Genomic DNA, 20,488 nt, shown 5'->3' on the forward strand with positions numbered 1-20,488 from the left:
TGTTCTCTCCAGATTCTCAGTAGGAAACACAGACACCTGTCAGAGTTTAGAGAGATGGTATGGACTCACATGAGGAGAGGGGATAAGAGATACAGTACAAGTCCTGGGTCATGATGTGCTGAAATTGGTATTTCAAAATGTGGGGTGTTACTGGGAATATTCAAGTGTGAAGCTGAGAATTCCCATTCTGATTTGAACATAGCATTTACCTTTACTATCTTAATCCACAAGGTGGCATTCAAGGATAACGGCAATTTAAATGAAAAAGAAAACTTAAAAAAGGTGACCTCTTTATAATAGAAGCCATTTAGCAGGCCGCTTTTATCCAAAGCAACTTAGTCATGCGTGCATACATTTTACGTATGGGTGGCCCAGGGTAATCAAACCCACTACCCTGGCAGTGCCAGCACCATGCTCTACCAACGGAGGCACCATGCTCTACCAACGGAGCCATACAGAGAAGACCTGGACGAATGAGGTGAAAAAGAACCACCGGGAACGAAGAAAACGGTCCAGAACAGAGTCCGCTGGAGATGCACTGCTAAGGCCGTTTGTTCCACGAGGAGCTGAAAGGAGTCGAGGAAGTCAGAGGACACCTTTCATCAACCCCATTAAAGACGAGTAAGACGAGAGAGAAAGAAATCACACCAAGACTAAGTGGATTTGCAGCAATAGATGATTTTTTTAATTCAAAGTGAATCTTGACAATAATACACCATAGAGTCTTATTTTGACACTCACCAAAAGAGTCACCTGGAAACCCGCTTAGCGTGACTAAGTAGCAAAGGCTTGGTCACACCTAAATCACTGAGAACTAGAGGAAACACTATCAAACTGTTAAGAGACATCACATCCAGATCATTCCTTTCCCCAGTCCTCGTACTGGAAATATTGCACAGTGCAATTGCTACATGGCAAACTAGTGTGGTATAAAACCAACAAAAGCTAAACAAAAAATAAAAACAAAGCCACAAAAAAAATCTACAAGTATTAAAAACAGTAACAGTTCAGATTATAACAAGTCTATTATTTAGATGATCTAAACAGATGATTCTATAAGTTGCAGCATGAATTTACCTTTAAACAGACACAGTCGACCAGAACGCCCAAAAAGGAGAAAACAGGTTGAGAACGGATCAAAACCAAATAGTAAGTATTGAAGTGTAACACAGTAACACATTGAACAAACACACAGACCCTGAATCAATATCTTCACACCAGATTAGAGGATTCTTCAAAATCATAAATGAATCATACTGATCATTTTACAAACTGCTATGTCTTCTGTTGTTACGTTTCATCTCAAAAATGTTGTACGAGTTCTCTGAAAACGGTTCATTCATGTGTCCAGTAGTTGTCATATGGAGTTATAACTGGAGAAATAAAAACAGTCTAGGATCATACTTTGTATCCATCTGTGTTTTTAAGTGTGGGAGAGTTTGTGCAGGCGCATTGCTGGTGAATACCATTACACAGGAACAAAGTCACAGTTAACATGCTTATATCACTGGAGAACACATATCAAGCACTCCAGGTCTGCCAAGTTCATGCCTTGTCGTAATTTCAGCTTTTTACCTAAATAAAAGATGTCATAACAAAAGCATGAAACTGAAAACATGGTTGATAAAACACCTGTCCGGCAATATTTTGGTGTTGAAATGTATAATACCTTACGCTCCTCAAGAGTAATGAATTTCAAGTGGTGCCACAATAATCTCCAGAGAGCTCCTTAACACAACGCAAACTAAATGTTTATTCCAGAGCAATTCTCTAACGTCTTATATTAACAGACTCTGTTTGGTCAATCAGCCCTTTGCGAACAGCAACAGTTTGTGGTTAAAGTCTAGAAGTCCTCTGGACTCAGTTCAGAGTTCTCCTTAACTACTCAGTCCTACAATGAGTCCACCATGTGTTATCCACTGGTTCTGACTGTCATGGTTGCAAGGTGTTTAGTCTATTGACAATGTGGGGAAAATGACAGACTTGGTGTCAGTATTTCCCCACAGATTAGTGCAGCTGACTCAGTGGTGTATTTGCACAGTATCGGAGCTGGCAGGAGGAGATGTAAGAACACTTGGTGGTACAAAGACCATAACGTTGAAGTATTGCATTTGCTGTTCAACAAGAGTGACTATCGAGAGGACTGTTAAATCAGCACGTCACTCAAAGAGCCTCTCGGTGTGTGTGTGAGTGTGTGTGTGTGAGTGAGAGACTTTGTTGGCCTATATCTATTAAACACATATGCCCTCTACACTACTGTCATGACAACGCTCATTAAACAAGTATTTTTCTAATCCCTGTTATGAGAGGTTGAATGACAGTCAGGTTGTGAAACGTTCCATTTTCTGTAGGTGATTTTTGGTCAAGTGGCCATTACTAACTCATTACTAACTCATTACTAACTAAATTCTGCAAGATGGATTTTTGTTAGATCCTCAACCCCTCCTCCCCCTCCAACACAGAGCAGGTAGAGGAGAGGGGTACTGTTACTGTATAAGGGACTACCATTGTCCCTGTCCCTATTTCGCTGACCCTCTGATTCTCAAGGCACAAGCACAGTGCTGCTCACACTGTCTGAACATCAGTACAGAACATATATGCCCAGAGACCTCCATTGATAAACACCCCTCTGTTATGAGACACTTCTAAAGGGGAGAGCGATACAATGGAGAAACCTCCTAAACAAACAGAAGGCAGATTATTCCAATATGGAACCAATGTAGAAGGGGAACCACTCATGTCACGGACAGTGACAATACTGAACAGATTTAAACGTTTGAGTAAAATCCATATTTTAAAAGGAAATAATCATTTACATTTATAAAATATTGAATGGGAACAAACACCTTGGGCTAAATTAGACATATTTTGTGTTTAATTCCCCGCGGGACCATGAGGAGTCAATACGACAACCCCTTACTAGCAGACTACTGACAGGTTGTTTGTTAGTGGTGTGACTTGGGGATAACATGTTACATACTGTAAGCCTTCCATTGAGTGTCCTGCTACCTCACAGTGCTCCTGCCATACATAACAGACGCTGTTTACTCAAATTACTACCATGATGAAGAAAGTTAAATCAATCTTGCAAGCTATAGCTTTACATGTTTACAAAACGGCAATATGAAAACATACAAAAAATGAAATGACATTGATACATCCATTTATATGCAGTGACGAGCCCAGAACGGTTAATAAGGATGAAATACTGCAAAAACACACAGACCCCCAAAACCAGAACGAATGCAACTAACGTCCATCAGCAATACAGTAGTTACAATGACGCTTCAAACATGAACGCAGAAAACCCCACACAAATCAAAACCACTTCTATTTCAGATAATTAGGGACCTATACAAAAATAGGAACGCTAGTTTTGAACTAAGAGAAATCACCTAATTTCACAGCTGTGGATCATATAGCAGCTTATCTATGATACATTCAAGAAAAATGAGACGGCTTATTAAAATGGCCAGAAAAAGCTAAACATAACCTCAGCCATGTATTATAAATGTTTTTCTATATTTTTAAATACCATTTGTTGAGATGTAACCCCAGCTCTACGACTATAGTATACTAGATAGAGGTCTATTGTGTAAAAACAGAATATATCTAGCTACCTTGCTCAGGAAATGAATTACAGTCTTTGGTGCTGCACAAGCAACTTCATTTGAAAAGACGAAAAACGTAACGCACAGAACTAGCAAAAACAAATGGAAAAATGCACACAGCATATATATATATATATATTCTCCCTGACGGAATGTATAAAATAAGCAGTCAACACCAATAAACCTTAAACAAATGGTATAATGTAAAGGGAAAAAAGTTAACTTTGTCACATGCATAAATGAGAGAACTGCACGCGACAAACTCACACCTTATTAAGCATCTGCACTAAGTAGACTAGCTCATGTATATGTATATATATATATGTGTGTGTGTGTGTGTATGTGTGTGTGTGTGTGTCAAATACTGCATGGTCTGCTCAGGCTTAGAAGAATCCATACGGTTAGTGAATTAGCATTGTTGTCCTCAGCTAGTCAACGCCCACCACACTGGTAACGCAGATAGAAAAAAGAAACACACTCAAACATTTTTCTTTTTTTAAATACAAAGACAAAACAAATTAAAATCAACATCTATTTAGAGATTGTATTGCAGTTTCATCGAACAGTACAAACACTGTTAGTAGTAAGAGTTTCACTAAATAGAAATTGATTATGAAATATTAAGCAAATATTCAATGCTTGCTCTTTGTCCACTAGTTCATTCAGGGGGGAGGACGATGACAGAGAAGGAGCATGTAATAACGGATCAGCGAGCATCTGCTACAGCCAAGCACGTCGTCCTTCTTTAAGGAACAAAAGACTACCTCACTACACACTGAAATATACACCGAATCCAAACAGTAAGCACCGCTATCCGCGATACCTCACGTCCACGCAGGCTGTGCAGGGATATATATCCACACACAGGATGCATGGACTGGTAGGACCTTCAAGTGCTGCAGTCCAGTACATTAATATATTCATGGATATATTTATATATAAGTAGTAACATCAACCACCTCAAATATATAAGGCACTATGGCTGGGGACAAGTATACGATGCAGCAAGTCTCGTGACGCCAACAACAAGAGCGACGTCTAACGCATCAACTTCCTGTTTACATTTTGATCTGCTCATGCAAGATCACATGCAGCTTGAGGAGCAACAACCCTACTTTAAATCGGTTAAGTGACTCCACATTTTTAAAACACCAAAGACACTGAGAAAAGGTAGAAATACTTCAGACGCGGTACGACACACACCGTGGACAACATGTGCACCTGTCGGCCTATCGAGCTAGAGACGGGGATGGCTTTACAAATGTGGATGTGTCTTGCACACGTTCAGAAGGCAATATAGAAAAATAGCTGGGATAAGGTCTGACCTAGCAACGCCACCCGATTAGTCACCTGTTTTTTGAGGAGTATTGGTAGAAGAGCTAATGTGAAGGTATATTAAAATGTGCAAAACACAGAGAGTGAGTTACTTATCTACATTCAATCATTCCATCCATCCTTCCTTGCCCCCCTTCCTCATCCTCCATTTCACCCTCCTCCACCCAAACTTTGTGATTTTATTTTTTATAGCTCATATTTCAATTGCACCCAAGTCTACATGATTGATAAAAATAGCTTGTTTCTCTGTGGTTGTGCCATGGCTCTGGACATGAAAACCATGTTGTGGTTGTTTGTTGTGTATTCTGAGAAGGCGGCCCCTCCTGCTCGCTTGGCCCCCGGGGGGGCGCGAGGTGCATCTGGAGGTTGGGCCGCTCCGGGACCCTGTCAGATGTAGGGGTACTGGTTGAGTTTGGTGGGGCTGAGGGGGAAGGTGGCGTAGGCAGGCGAGGCCATGTAGGGGTGCGGTGGGAAGAGGGCCTTGAACTGGCCCTGGGGGTGGATAGTGGGCGAGGGCAGCAGCCGGGGGTTGATGCCCACAGTGACCTGGTGGACGATACCGCCCGGGTGAGAGATGCTGTAGGCGGGCTGCAGGACGGGCCGTGAAGCCCCGGGGGAGGCCAGGATGTGGGCCACAGGGGCTGCTGTGACCAGGGGCCCAGGGGGTGGGTAGGACAGAAGAGTATGCTGGCCGTGCGGGTGGGGGTGATGGCGGGGGCCTGAAGTGTGGTTGGGGCTGCCGTGGGGTAGGGTAAAGGAGTGCCCATGCATAGTGGGGGGGATGTAAGCCTGCGGGCGCCGGTGGGCATAGTTTCCATTCCATTCCTGGTGGCAGGAGCCGTAATGCTGGAGCTGGAAATGGAGAGAAAGAGGGATGGTTAGATATCATACACATATTACGTGTGTGTGTGTGTGTGTGTGTGTGCTGACCTGTCCAAAGCCCATGGGCTGCTGTTGCTGGTGCTGGAATGCAGTGATCTTCTGTGGCCGGTTGAGGAGGGGGATGGAGTGGTGCGGTTGACGGCCCGGGATACCTCGCCCTTTGAACTGGAAAGACTCTAAGACTGGAGGGAAGAGAGAAACAGAGAGCGAGACGGGGGGGGGATGAAAGAGAGGGATGAGTTTAAACACAGACATCATGACGGGCAGCAGCATCAACCCACAGAGACAGACAGTAGAGTTAAACCCTGACTGTAGTATCCATCAGCCATTGTGACAGTAGAGATTTTGCATGCTCACCACTGACTTCCACTGGGTTTGACCAAACACAGCTCCTTAACAAGTGCCATCTGTTCCCCAAGCATCATGTGGGTGTTTATAAATAGACTAGAACTGATCTGGGATCTTGTGAAGGGATGGAAGCCAAATGGGTAAGTAAGCTGGTTCGTATTCATAGTGGGGGTCATACCATTGGCTATTAATACCCCCCTAGTAGCACTAGAATAGCAAGTTGTGGCCTTTTCTGTGGGCTTTAGCTGGGAAGTGTTTCTGAATGTCAGCTATGGGAGGGGCCTGGCTGGGACATGAGAGGCCATAAGAGACTTATAAATTACCTATAAAACAGGACCTTAAAAAAGCCCAGCCCCAGGAACAGAGGGAGAAGACCACAGCTGTTATAAAGCCTACATATGACATACATAACCCCTCGGTAACACCCCACGAACGCATTCATAAACATCTAGGTGTTCATGACAGCCAGCGAACACAATGTGGCGCATGTGTGCGTGTCTGGTAGTCATCCATGTCTATGAAGGCCTAAGTCAGGTTGTAAAGCGTTCCAGGGGATGTTACGCCTGTCATACGTAGCTTCATAAGCTCCAGATCCACACAGGTAGAATAAAGGATAGATTCAAAGAAAGGGCTGTCAACAAGAAGCCAGCTGCAACCAGATTAGACATGTACAGGAAACACAAGTCCACTCCAGAGGCCGAAGCCAAGAGGTCTGAGGTGAGAGGTCAGGGCTGCAGCCATAATCACCTGCGAGTACCTCTGTGCCCTATAAACGAGGAGTAATCCCACACCATGTGACCTGTGGAGCAGACATCATCAGCAGTGACGAGGTATCTGACCCGCTGTGACCCTGTTAGCCCTGTGTCCGTGTGTGTCTGATCACTGACAGTCCTGACAGATTAAGGTTACTACTGGGTTCCAGGTTCCAGTGTATACTGTACATGTGACCTGCTGTGTTTTCTGTTGCCCTGGGCAAGGTGTGTCTGTTGTGGTTACCTATGATGAGAGAACTGTGGCCACCTGTTCATGACTACTGAACCTGTTTGTTCAACCATAGGGCTGTGTGAACCAGGTGTGTCAAGTGTACGTCTAGGGTGAATCAGCTGTTTCCTGTGGGTGAATCAGCCGGTTGTCTGTTTCCTGTGGGTGAATCAGCCGGTTGTCTGTTTCCTGTGGGTGAATCAGCCGGTTGTCTGTTTCCTGTGGGTGAATCAGCCGGTTGTCTGTTTCCTGTGGGTGAATCAGGTGTCTGGTGTCTGGTGTGTGTGTGTGTTTTAGATGCTTACTGGTGTTGCCTAGCGTCTCGTTGATGTGTGGGTGGGGGTTGTTATTCTGCACCCTCATGGGCGGCACCACCATGGTGCGCACCGCCGGCTTTCTGGGCTCCGTTACCGGGGCGATGCACGCTACACGGGGCCCGCGGTTCTGGTTGCCATCGGCGATGTAGCGTTGTTCGGTGAAGGGGCTGTTGCTAGGGCCAGAGGAGTCGGAGGAAGGCGAGCCGTCCACAATGTCACAACCGCTCTCCTGCTCGTCATCTGACATACTGTAACAGACCAGATCGCACACAGAGATTATACATTCTATACTGTAACAGACCAGATCGCACACACAGATTATACATTCTATACTGTAACAGACAAGAGCAATCACACACAGAGATTATACATTCTATACTGTAACAGACCAGAGCAATCACACAGAGATTATACATTCTATACTGTAACAGACCAGAGCAATCACACACAGATTATACATTCTATACTGTAACAGACCAGAGCAATCACACTCAGAGATTATACATTCTATACTGTAACAGACCAGATCGCACACAGAGATTATACATTCTATACTGTAACAGACAAGAGTAATCACACTCAGAGATTATACATTCTATACTGTAACAGACCAGAGCAATCACACAGAGATTATACATTCTATACTGTAACAGACCAGAGCAATCACACACAGAGATTATACATTCTATACTGTAACAGCCAAGAGTAATCACACACAGAGATTATACATTCTATACTGTAACAGACAAGAGTAATCACACTCAGAGATTATACATTCTATACTGTAACAGACCAGATCGCACACAGAGATTATACATTCTATACTGTAACAGCCAAGAGTAATCACACACAGAGATTATACATTCTATACTGTAACAGACAAGAGTAATCACACACAGAGATTATACATTCTATACTGTAACAGACCAGATCGCACACAGAGATTATACATTCTATACTGTAACAGACCAGAGCAATCACACAGAGATTATACATTCTATACTGTAACAGACCAGAGCAATCACACTCAGAGATTATACATTCTATACTGTAACAGACCAGATCGCACACAGAGATTATACATTCTATACTGTAACAGACAAGAGTAATCACACTCAGAGATTATACATTCTATACTGTAACAGACCAGAGCAATCACACTCAGAGATTATACATTCTATACTGTAACAGACAAGAGTAATCACACTCAGAGATTATACATTCTATACTGTAACAGACCAGAGCAATCACACTCAGAGATTATACATTCTATACTGTAACAGACCAGACCAGATCGCACACAGAGATTATACATTCTATACTGTAACAGACCAGATCGCACACAGAGATTATACATTCTATACTGTAACAGCCAAGAGTAATCACACACAGAGATTATACATTCTATACTGTAACAGACAAGAGTAATCACACACAGAGATTATACATTCTATACTGTAACAGACCAGATCGCACACAGAGATTATACATTCTATACTGTAACAGACCAGAGTAATCACACACAGAGATTATACATTCTATACTGTAACAGACAAGAGTAATCACACAGAGATTATACATTCTATACTGTAACAGACAAGAGCAATCACACACAGAGATTATACATTCTATACTGTAACAGACAAGAGTAATCACACACAGAGATTATACATTCTATACTGTAACAGACAAGAGTAATCACACAGAGATTATACATTCTATACTGTAACAGACCAGAGCAATCACACACAGATTATACATTCTATACTGTAACAGACCAGATCACACACAGAGATTATACATTCTATACTGTAACAGACCAGAGCAATCACACAGAGATTATACATTCTATACTGTAACAGACCAGAGCAATCACACTCAGAGATTATACATTCTATACTGTAACAGACCAGAGCAATCACACTATGACAGGTGTAGGTGCAACATTTAGGTTAGGGCCCAACATGTATGTGTGCGGCTGTTGTCATTGGGTCATACCTGTTGGGGCGTTTGCAGGGTGAGGTGCTGGATTGGGCTGAGGCAGAGGAGCTGGTGCTGAGGGTGCTGTCTGGACTGCTGAGGGAACATACTCTCTCCATACTCACTGTGCTCTGACACGCCTCACACTCAGCATTGCCCTTACACCTGGAGGGAGGGGGAGAGAAAGAGAAACAGAAAGGGGGGGAGAAAGAAAGAGGGAGGGGAGGAGAAAGAAAGAGGGAGGGGGGGAGAAGAGAGGGTTTTAGTTACAAGTTACATACAGAGTTTGAGACGATAATGACTTCGATATTTGAAGAGACTGATTGTGGACTGTAGTGGATATTTGAAGAGACTGATTGTGGACTGTAGTGGATATTTGAAGAGACTGATTGTAGACTGTAGTGGATATTTGAAGAGACTGATTGTGGACTGTAGTGGATATTTGAAGAGACTGACTGTGGACTGTAGTGGATATTTGAAGAGACTGATTGTGGACTGTAGTGGATATTTGAAGAGACTGACTGTGGACTGTAGTGGATATTTGAAGAGACTGATTGTGGACTGTAGTGGATATTTGAAGAGACTGATTGTGGACTGTAGTGGATATTTGAAGAGACTGATTGTGGACTGTAGTGGATATTTGAAGAGACTGATTGTGGACTGTAGTGGATATTTGAAGAGACTGATTGTAGTCTGTAGTGGATATTTGAAGAGACTGATTGTGGACTGTAGTGGATATTTGAAGAGACTGACTGTGGACTGTAGTGGATATTTGAAGAGACTGATTGTGGACTGTAGTGGATATTTGAAGAGACTGATTGTGGACTGTAGTGGATATTTGAAGAGACTGATTGTGGACTGTAGTGGATATTTGAAGAGTGATTGTGGGCTGTAGTGGATATTTGAAGAGACTGATTGTGGACTGTAGTGGATATTTGAAGAGACTGATTGTAGACTGTAGTGGATATTTGAAGAGACTGATTGTGGACTGTAGTGGATATTTGAAGAGACTGACTGTGGACTGTAGTGGATATTTGAAGAGACTGATTGTGGACTGTAGTGGATATTTGAAGAGACTGATTGTGGACTGTAGTGGATATTTGAAGAGACTGATTGTGGGCTGTAGTGGATATTTGAAGAGACTGATTGTGGACTGTAGTGGATATTTGAAGAGACTGATTGTGGACTGTAGTGGATATTTGAAGAGACTGATTGTGGAGGAGCTTGAGAGTTACTTACTCCCCCAGTGAGTGTCTCCGTGTTCTCTCTTCCTCCTCCTCTTCCTCATCACTGCTGATACTAATGACAGTAACAGTGGGGCTGGCCAGATCAGACATCACCATGGCCTGCCGCTGCTTATAAGAGGCAGACTGCTCTTCAGAGTCTGAACCTGCCTTACAGCAGCTAGGATCCTCCTCCTGCTCTGGTTCAGGTTCCAGCTGTGCAGCTCGCCCCGCCTCTGGGAATCTACCCTCTGGGACATTCCTTGTGGTGTCGGCCATCTTTGGGGACTGGCATGCTGAGTTTTGGGTGTTGGTGCTGTAGGTGAAATTGCTGCCTCTAGGGAGAAATAAATGACGGAAGGGTTTTTTTATGATCAGATTGTGTGTGTGTGTGTGTATGTGTGTGCGTGTGTGTGTGTGTGTGTGTTTACCTGTTAAAGCAGGGCTTGTTTCTCTTGTTTGCAGAGGGCTGTGGCCACACCACGTGTGCGATGCCTATGCTGATTGGCTGGTGGGCAGACATGGTCATCTGGTTGGTTAAGAACGGCTGATGGTGGTGGGGCATCATAGAGCTGTATTGGTTGCCATGGGGACGCACCTTCCTGCAAATGACAATACGGGATAACGAGCCAAAGGTTATTATCTATATTAGAGACTTAACTGACTGATCTCACTCGCCTGCTTCAAAGGAGAGGCATGTGACTCATTCTCCATCAGTCTGACAGACAGCCATCACACTGTGTCCTATATTCTCAGAGAAGTCCTTGTCAAGGGTAGAGCATAGCAACAAAACAGACTGACAGACAAAGCAGTTTCAAAAAATTCATTTGGAGCTTCCCTATTGGCTCCCTATGGAGAGAAAAAATGAATTAGTCACTGACGGTCGCTAAAGAGAACAGACAGTCAACAGCTGACAGACAGCACTCACCCCCATTCTCCCAGTCTCTGTGGGCCTGCAACAGTGTCAGACGCCATGGTGGCTGGTGGGGGCGCCATTGAAGTCACCTGCTGCCAGGCGGGCACCAGGATCTGCTGGGGGCGGTTAGACCAGGTCTGCTGCAAGGGAGAAGAACACCGTTTCCATGGTTTCTATAGCTATCTAAACTTATTCATTCAGTGGTATAGAGTTGCAGGTAGCCTAGTGGTTTGAGCGTTGGGCCAGTAACTGAAAGGTTGCTGGATCGAATCCCCGAGGTGACATGGTAAAAATCTGTAGTTCTGCCCCTGAGCAAGGCAGTTAACCCACTGTTCCCCTGAGCAAGGCAGTTAACCCACTGTTCCCCTGAGCAAGGCAGTTAACCCACTGTTCCCCTGAGCAAGGCAGTTAACCCACTGTTCCCCTGAGCAAGGCCGTTAACCCACTGTTCCCCTGAGCAAGGCAGTTAACCCACTGTTCCCCTGAGCAAGGCAGTTAACCCACTGTTCCCCTGAGCAAGGCAGTTAACCCACTGTTCCCCTGAGCAAGGCAGTTAACCCACTGTTCCCCTGAGCAAGGCAGTTAACCCACTGTTCCCCTGAGCAAGGCAGTTAACCCACTGTTCCCCTGAGCAAGGCAGTTAACCCACTGTTCCCCGGGCACCGGAGATATGGATGACGATTAAGGCAGCCCCCCGCACCTCTCTGATTCAGAGGGGTTGGGTTAAGTTGAATGTATTCAACTGAAATTCAACATTTCAGTTGAATACATTCAAAACATCCCCAGCACAAATGCATCCAGGATGTGTCTTGCTGATTCTCCATCACTGTCAGTTTCTCTGTTGGTCTGAATCACTCAATCACAGCTAGCCCAAATACTAGGGACTCTCTCTCTCCCTCTCTTCTCGTTACCTGTGTGATGAGCCCAGGTCTGATCTGTAGGGGCTGGATGGAGGGAGCTTGGGTGACCAGAGGCACAGCAGTCTCCATGCGTACGGAGAAGCCCTGAGGCTTGGCTGCGTTAGTGGGGATTCCTGGAGGACCGGAAAGGGAAACATGTGTTCCACAGTAAGTCCAAGTCAGTAGATTTCGCTATAGAGGTGGATGGAAAGGAGGGAGAAAGAGGAGGGGGGAGGAGAGAAGAGAGAAGAGGGGAGGGGGGAGAAAGAGAGAAGAGAGGAGTGGGGGTAGAAGAGAGGAGGGGGGAGGAGAAAGAGAGAAGAGAGGAGGGGGGAGGAGAAAGAGAGAAGAGAGGAGGGGGGAGGAGAAAGAGAGAAGAGGGGAGGAGAAAGAGAGAAGAGGGGAGGGGGGAGAAGAAAGAGAGAAGAGAGGAGGGGGGAGGAGAAAGAGAGGAGGGGGGAGGAGAGAAGAGAGGAGGGGGGAGGAGAAAGAGGAGAAGAGAGGAGGGGGGAGGAGAAAGAGAGAAGAGAGGAGGGGGGAGGAGAAAGAGAGAAGAGAGGAGGGGGGAGGAGAAAGAGAGAAGTGGGGGGAGAAGAGGGGGAGGGGGGAGGAGAAAGAGAGAAGGGGGAGAAAGAGAGAAGGGGGGGAAAGAGAGAAGGGGGGAAGAGAGAAGAGGGGAGGGGGGAGGAGAAAGAGAGAAGAGAGGAGTGGGGGGAGAAGAGAGGAGGGGGAGGAGAAAGAGAGAAGGGGGGAGAAAGAGAGAAGGGGGGGAAAGAGAGGGGGGGAAGAGAGAAGAGGGGAGGAGAAAGAGAGAAGAGAGGAGGGGGGGAAAGAGAGAAGAGAGGGGGGGGGAAGAGAAGAGAGGAGGGGGGAGGAGAAAGAGAGAAGAGAGGAGGGGGGGAAAGAGAGAAGAGAGGGGGGGAGAAAGAGAGAAGAGAGGAGGGGGGAGGAGAAAGAGAGACGTGAGGAGGGGGGAGGAGAAAGAGAGAAGAGAGGAGGGGGAGGAGAAAGAGAGACGTGAGGAGGGGGGAGGAGAACGAGAGAAGAGAGGAGGGGGAGGAGAAAGAGAGAAGAGAGGAGGGGGGAGGAGAAAGAGAGAAGAGAGGAGGGGGGAGGAGAAAGAGAGACGTGAGGAGGGGGGAGGAGAAAGAGAGACGAGAGGAGGGGGGAGGAGAAAGAGAGACGAGAGGAGGGGGGAGGAGAAAGAGAGAAGAGAGGAGGGGGAGGAGAAAGAGAGAAGAGAGGAGGGGGGGAAAGAGAGAAGAGAGGAGGGGGGAGGAGAAAGAGAGACGTGAGGAGGGGGGAGGAGAACGAGAGAAGGGGGGAGAAAGAGGAGAAGATTAAGAAGTCATACCCTGCATCGTTGGGGGGCACAGGATGAGTGCCTGTTGAAATGAGTCGCTGCAGCCAAACTGGCCATTTCCTGTTTGGTGCGGTATCCCAGGGTGCATCACTGAGGGGGCCGAGGGGGCTAAAGTCTGAAGACAACACAGAGACATGAGCCCCCTGACATCTACTACAGAAACTAATGGGTTAGATCAATACAGAGACATGAGCCCCCTGACATCTACTACAGAAACTAATGGGTTAGATCAACACAGAGACATGAACCCCCTGACATCTACTACAGAAACTAATGGGTTAGATCAACACAGAGACATGAACCCCCTGACATCTACTACAGAAACTAATGGGTTAGATCAACACAGAGACATGAGCCCCCTGACATCTACTACAGAAACTAATGGGTTAGATCAACACAGAGACATCTACTACAGAAACTAATGGGTTAGATCAACAGAGACATGAGCCCCCTGACATCTACTACAGAAACTAATGGGTTAGATCAGCACAGAGACATGAGCCCCCTGACATCTACTACAGAAACTAATGGGTTAGATCAACACAGAGACATGAACCCCCTGACATCTACTACAGAAACTAATGGGTTAGATCAACACAGAGACATGAGCCCCCTGACATCTACTACAGAAACTAATGGGTTAGATCAACACAGAGACATCTACTACAGAAACTAATGGGTTAGATCAACACAGAGACATGAGCCCCCTGACATCTACTACAGAAACTAATGGGTTAGATCAACACAGAGACATGAGCCCCCTGACATCTACTACAGAAACTAATGGGTTAGATCAACACAGAGACATCTACTACAGAAACTAATGGGTTAGATCAACACAGAGACATGAGCCCCCTGACATCTACTACAGAAACTAATGGGTTAGATCAACACAGAGACATGAACCCCCTGACATCTACTACAGAAACTAATGGGTTAGATCAACACAGAGACATGAACCCCCTGACATCTACTACAGAAACTAATGGGTTAGATCAACACAGAGACATGAGCCCCCTGACATCTACTACAGAAACTAATGGGTTAGATCAACACAGAGACATGAACCCCCTGACATCTACTACAGAAACTAATGGGTTAGATCAACAGAGACATGAGTCCCCTGACATCTACTACAGAAACTAATGGGTTAGATCAACACAGAGACATGAACCCCCTGACATCTACTACAGAAACTAATGGGTTAGATCAACAGAGACATGAACCCCCTGACATCTACTACAGAAACTAATGGGTTAGATCAACACAGAGACATCTACTACAGAAACTAATGGGTTAGATCAACACAGACATGAGTCCCCTGACATCTACTACAGAAACTAATGGGTTAGATCACCACAGAGACATGAGCCCCCTGACATCTACTACAGAAACTAATGGGTTAGATCAACACAGAGACATCTAGTACAGAAACTAATGGGTTAGATCAACACAGAGACATGAGCCTCCTGACATCTACTACAGAAACTAATGGGTTAGATCAACACAGAGACATCTACTACAGAAACTAATGGGTTAGATCAACACAGACATGAGCCCCCTGACATCTACTACAGAAACTAATGGGTTAGATCAACACAGAGAAATGAACCCCCTGACATCTACTACAGAAACTAATGGGTTAGATCAACACAGAGACATGAGCCCCCTGACATCTACTACAGAAACTAATGGGTTAGATCAACACAGAGACATGAGCCCCCTGACATCTACTACAGAAACTAATGGGTTAGATCCGCACAGAGACATGAGCCCCCTGACATCTACTACAGAAACTAATGGGTTAGATCAACACAGAGACATGAGCCTCCTGACATCTACTACAGAAACTAATGGGTTAGATCAACACAGAGACATCTACTACAGAAACTAATGGGTTAGATCAACACAGAGACATGAGTCCCTTGACATCTACTACAGAAACTAATGGGTTAGATCAACACAGAGAAATGAACCCCCTGACATCTACTACAGAAACTAATGGGTTAGATCAACACAGAGACATGAGCCCCCTGACATCTACTACAGAAACTAATGGGTTAGATCAACACAGAGACATGAGCCCCCTGACATCTACTACAGAAACTAATGGGTTAGATCAGCACAGAGACATGAGCCCCCTGACATCTACTACAGAAACTAATGGGTTAGATCAACACAGAGACATCTACTACAGAAACTAATGGGTTAGATCAACACAGAGACATGAGCCTCCTGACATCTACTACAGAAACTAATGGGTTAGATCAACACAGAGACATCTACTACAGAAACTAATGGGTTAGATCAACACAGAGACATGAGCCCCCTGACATATACTACAGAAACTAATGGGTTAGATCAGCACAGAGACATGAGTCCCCTGACATCTACTACAGAAACTAATGGGTTAGATCAGCACAGAGACATGAGTCCCCTGACATCTACTACAGAAACTAATGGGTTAGATCAGCACAGAGACATGAGTCCCCTGACATCTACTACAGAAACTAATGGGTTAGATCAACACAGAGACATCTACTACAGAAACTAATGGGTTAGATCAACACAGAGACATCTACTACAGAAACTAATGGGTTAGATCAACACAGAGACATGAGTCCCCTGACATCTACTACAGAAACTAATGGGTTAGATCAACACAGAGACATGAGCCCCCTGACATCTACTACAGAAACTAATGGGTTAGATCAACACAGAGACATCTACTACAGAAACTAATGGGTTAGATCAACACAGAGAAATGAACCCCCTGACATCTACTACAGAAACTAATGGGTTAGATCAACACAGAGACATCTACTACAGAAACAAATGGGTTAGATCAACACAGAGACATGAGCCCCCTGACATCTAGTACAGAAACTAATGGGTTAGATCAACAGAGACATGAGCCCCCTGACATCTAGTACAGAAACTAATGGGTTAGATCAACAGAGACATGAGCCCCCTGACATCTACTACAGAAACTAATGGGTTAGATCAATACAGAGACATCTACTACAGAAACTAATGGGTTAGATCAATACAGAGACATGAGCCCCCTGACATCTACTACAGAAACTAATGGGTTAGATCAACACAGAGACATGAACCCCCTGACATCTACTACAGAAACTAATGGGTTAGATCAACACAGAGACATGAACCCCCTGACATCTACTACAGAAACGAATGGGTTAGATCAACACAGACATGAGCCCCCTGACATCTACTACAGAAACTAATGGGTTAGATCAACACAGAGACATCTACTACAGAAACTAATGGGTTAGATCAACACAGAGACATCTACTACAGAAACTAATGGGTTAGATCAACACAGACATGAGTCCCCTGACATCTAGTACAGAAACTAATGGGTTAGATCAACACAGAGACATGAGCCTCCTGACATCTACTACAGAAACTAATGGGTTAGATCAACACAGAGACATCTACTACAGAAACTAATGGGTTAGATCAACACAGAGACATGAGCCCCCTGACATCTACTACAGAAACTAATGGGTTAGATCAACACAGAGACATGAACCCCCTGACATCTACTACAGAAACTAATGGGTTAGATCAACACAGAGACATCTACTACAGAAACTAATGGGTTAGATCAACACAGAGACATCTACTACAGAAACTAATGGGTTAGATCAACACAGAGACATGAGCCTCCTGACATCTACTACAGAAACTAATGGGTTAGATCAACACAGAGACATGAGCCCCCTGACATCTACTACAGAAACTAATGGGTTAGATCAACACAGAGACATCTACTACAGAAACTAATGGGTTAGATCAACACAGAGACATCTACTACAGAAACTAATGGGTTAGATCAACACAGAGACATGAGCCCCCTGACATCTACTACAGAAACTAATGGGTTAGATCAACACAGAGACATGAGCCCCCTGACATCTACTACAGAAACTAATGGGTTAGATCAACACAGAGACATCTACTACAGAAACTAATGGGTTAGATCAACACAGAGACATGAGTCCCCTGACATCTACTACAGAAACTAATGGGTTAGATCAACACAGAGACATGAGTCCCCTGACATCTACTACAGAAACTAATGGGTTAGATCAACACAGAGACATCTACTACAGAAACTAATGGGTTAGATCAACAGAGACATGAGCCCCCTGACATCTACTACAGAAACTAATGGGTTAGATCAGCACAGAGACATGAGCCCCCTGACATCTACTACAGAAACTAATGGGTTAGATCAACACAGAGACATCTACTACAGAAACTAATGGGTTAGATCAACAGAGACATGAGACTCCTGACATCTACTACAGAAACTAATGGGTTAGATCAGCACAGAGACATCTACTACAGAAACTAATGGGTTAGATCAACACAGAGACATCTACTACAGAAACTAATGGGTTAGATCAACAGAGACATGAACCCCCTGACATCTACTACAGAAACTAATGGGTTAGATCAACACAGACATGAGCCCCCTGACATCTACTACAGAAACTAATGGGTTAGATCAGCACAGAGACATGAGCCCCCTGACATCTACTACAGAAACTAATGGGTTAGATCAACACAGAGACATCTACTACAGAAACTAATGGGTTAGATCAACACAGAGACATGAGCCCCCTGACATCTACTACAGAAACTAATGGGTTAGATCAACACAGAGACATGAACCCCCTGACATCTACTACAGAAACTAATGGGTTAGATCAACACAGAGACATGAGCCCCCTGACATCTACTACAGAAACTAATGGGTTAGATCAACACAGAGACATCTACTACAGAAACTAATGGGTTAGATCAACAGAGACATGAGCCCCCTGACATCTACTACAGAAACTAATGGGTTAGATCAGCACAGAGACATGAGCCCCCTGACATCTACTACAGAAACTAATGGGTTAGATCAACACAGAGACATCTAGTACAGAAACTAATGGGTTAGATCAACACAGAGACATCTAGTACAGAAACTAATGGGTTAGATCAACACAGAGACATCTACTACAGAAACAAATGGGTTAGATCAACACAGAGACATGAGCCCCCTGACATCTAGTACAGAAACTAATGGGTTAGATCAACAGAGACATGAGCCCCCTGACATCTAGTACAGAAACTAATGGGTTAGATCAACAGAGACATGAGCCCCCTGACATCTACTACAGAAACTAATGGGTTAGATCAATACAGAGACATCTACTACAGAAACTAATGGGTTAGATCAATACAGAGACATGAGCCCCCTGACATCTACTACAGAAACTAATGGGTTAGATCAACACAGAGACATGAACCCCCTGACATCTACTACAGAAACTAATGGGTTAGATCAACACAGAGACATGAACCCCCTGACATCTACTACAGAAACGAATGGGTTAGATCAACACAGACATGAGCCCCCTGACATCTACTACAGAAACTAATGGGTTAGATCAACACAGAGACATCTACTACAGAAACTAATGGGTTAGATCAACACAGAGACATCTACTACAGAAACTAATGGGTTAGATCAACACAGACATGAGTCCCCTGACATCTAGTACAGAAACTAATGGGTTAGATCAACACAGAGACATGAGCCTCCTGACATCTACTACAGAAACTAATGGGTTAGATCAACACAGAGACATCTACTACAGAAACTAATGGGTTAGATCAACACAGAGACATGAGCCCCCTGACATCTACTACAGAAACTAATGGGTTAGATCAACACAGAGACATGAACCCCCTGACATCTACTACAGAAACTAATGGGTTAGATCAACACAGAGACATCTACTACAGAAACTAATGGGTTAGATCAACACAGAGACATCTACTACAGAAACTAATGGGTTAGATCAACACAGAGACATGAGCCTCCTGACATCTACTACAGAAACTAATGGGTTAGATCAACACAGAGACATGAGCCCCCTGACATCTACTACAGAAACTAATGGGTTAGATCAACACAGAGACATCTACTACAGAAACTAATGGGTTAGATCAACACAGAGACATCTACTACAGAAACTAATGGGTTAGATCAACACAGAGACATGAGCCCCCTGACATCTACTACAGAAACTAATGGGTTAGATCAACACAGAGACATGAGCCCCCTGACATCTACTACAGAAACTAATGGGTTAGATCAACACAGAGACATCTACTACAGAAACTAATGGGTTAGATCAACACAGAGACATGAGTCCCCTGACATCTACTACAGAAACTAATGGGTTAGATCAACACAGAGACATGAGTCCCCTGACATCTACTACAGAAACTAATGGGTTAGATCAACACAGAGACATCTACTACAGAAACTAATGGGTTAGATCAACAGAGACATGAGCCCCCTGACATCTACTACAGAAACTAATGGGTTAGATCAGCACAGAGACATGAGCCCCCTGACATCTACTACAGAAACTAATGGGTTAGATCAACACAGAGACATCTACTACAGAAACTAATGGGTTAGATCAACAGAGACATGAGACTCCTGACATCTACTACAGAAACTAATGGGTTAGATCAGCACAGAGACATCTACTACAGAAACTAATGGGTTAGATCAACACAGAGACATCTACTACAGAA

The 20,488-nt window shown here is 44.4% G+C and overlaps 1 protein-coding gene across 8 annotated transcripts in view; it reads right to left on the minus strand.

Annotated features, from left to right (window-relative positions):
- Positions 1-658: 658 nt before the first annotated feature.
- The window catches only part of LOC110526724 (homeodomain-interacting protein kinase 3), a 94,453-nt gene continuing 74,623 nt past the window's right edge, over positions 659-20,488 (minus strand). For 2 of the 8 annotated variants that reach the window (XM_090222908.1, XM_090222906.1), the window contains exons 8-16: positions 13,847-13,970; positions 12,505-12,626; positions 11,606-11,730; positions 11,109-11,279; positions 10,694-11,014; positions 9,473-9,619; positions 7,463-7,722; positions 5,877-6,010; positions 659-5,798 (exon numbers count right to left, since the gene is read on the minus strand). In XM_090222908.1, the coding sequence (XP_090079034.1) occupies positions 5,334-5,798; positions 5,877-6,010; positions 7,463-7,722; positions 9,473-9,619; positions 10,694-11,014; positions 11,109-11,279; positions 11,606-11,730; positions 12,505-12,626; positions 13,847-13,970 (1,869 nt within the window). In that variant the 3' untranslated portion in view covers positions 659-5,333. Of the gene's footprint in view, positions 5,799-5,876; positions 6,011-7,462; positions 7,723-9,472; positions 9,620-10,693; positions 11,015-11,108; positions 11,280-11,605; positions 11,734-12,504; positions 12,685-13,846; positions 13,971-20,488 lie in introns of all 8 variants that reach the window. The other 6 variants (XM_090222907.1, XM_090222905.1, XM_090222913.1 and 3 more) reach the window with 3 other exon arrangements.

Source organism: Oncorhynchus mykiss, chromosome 26 (assembly GCF_057628025.1).
Source record: "Oncorhynchus mykiss isolate SJ-2025 chromosome 26, ASM5762802v1, whole genome shotgun sequence".
Lineage (NCBI taxonomy): Eukaryota > Metazoa > Chordata > Actinopteri > Salmoniformes > Salmonidae > Oncorhynchus > Oncorhynchus mykiss.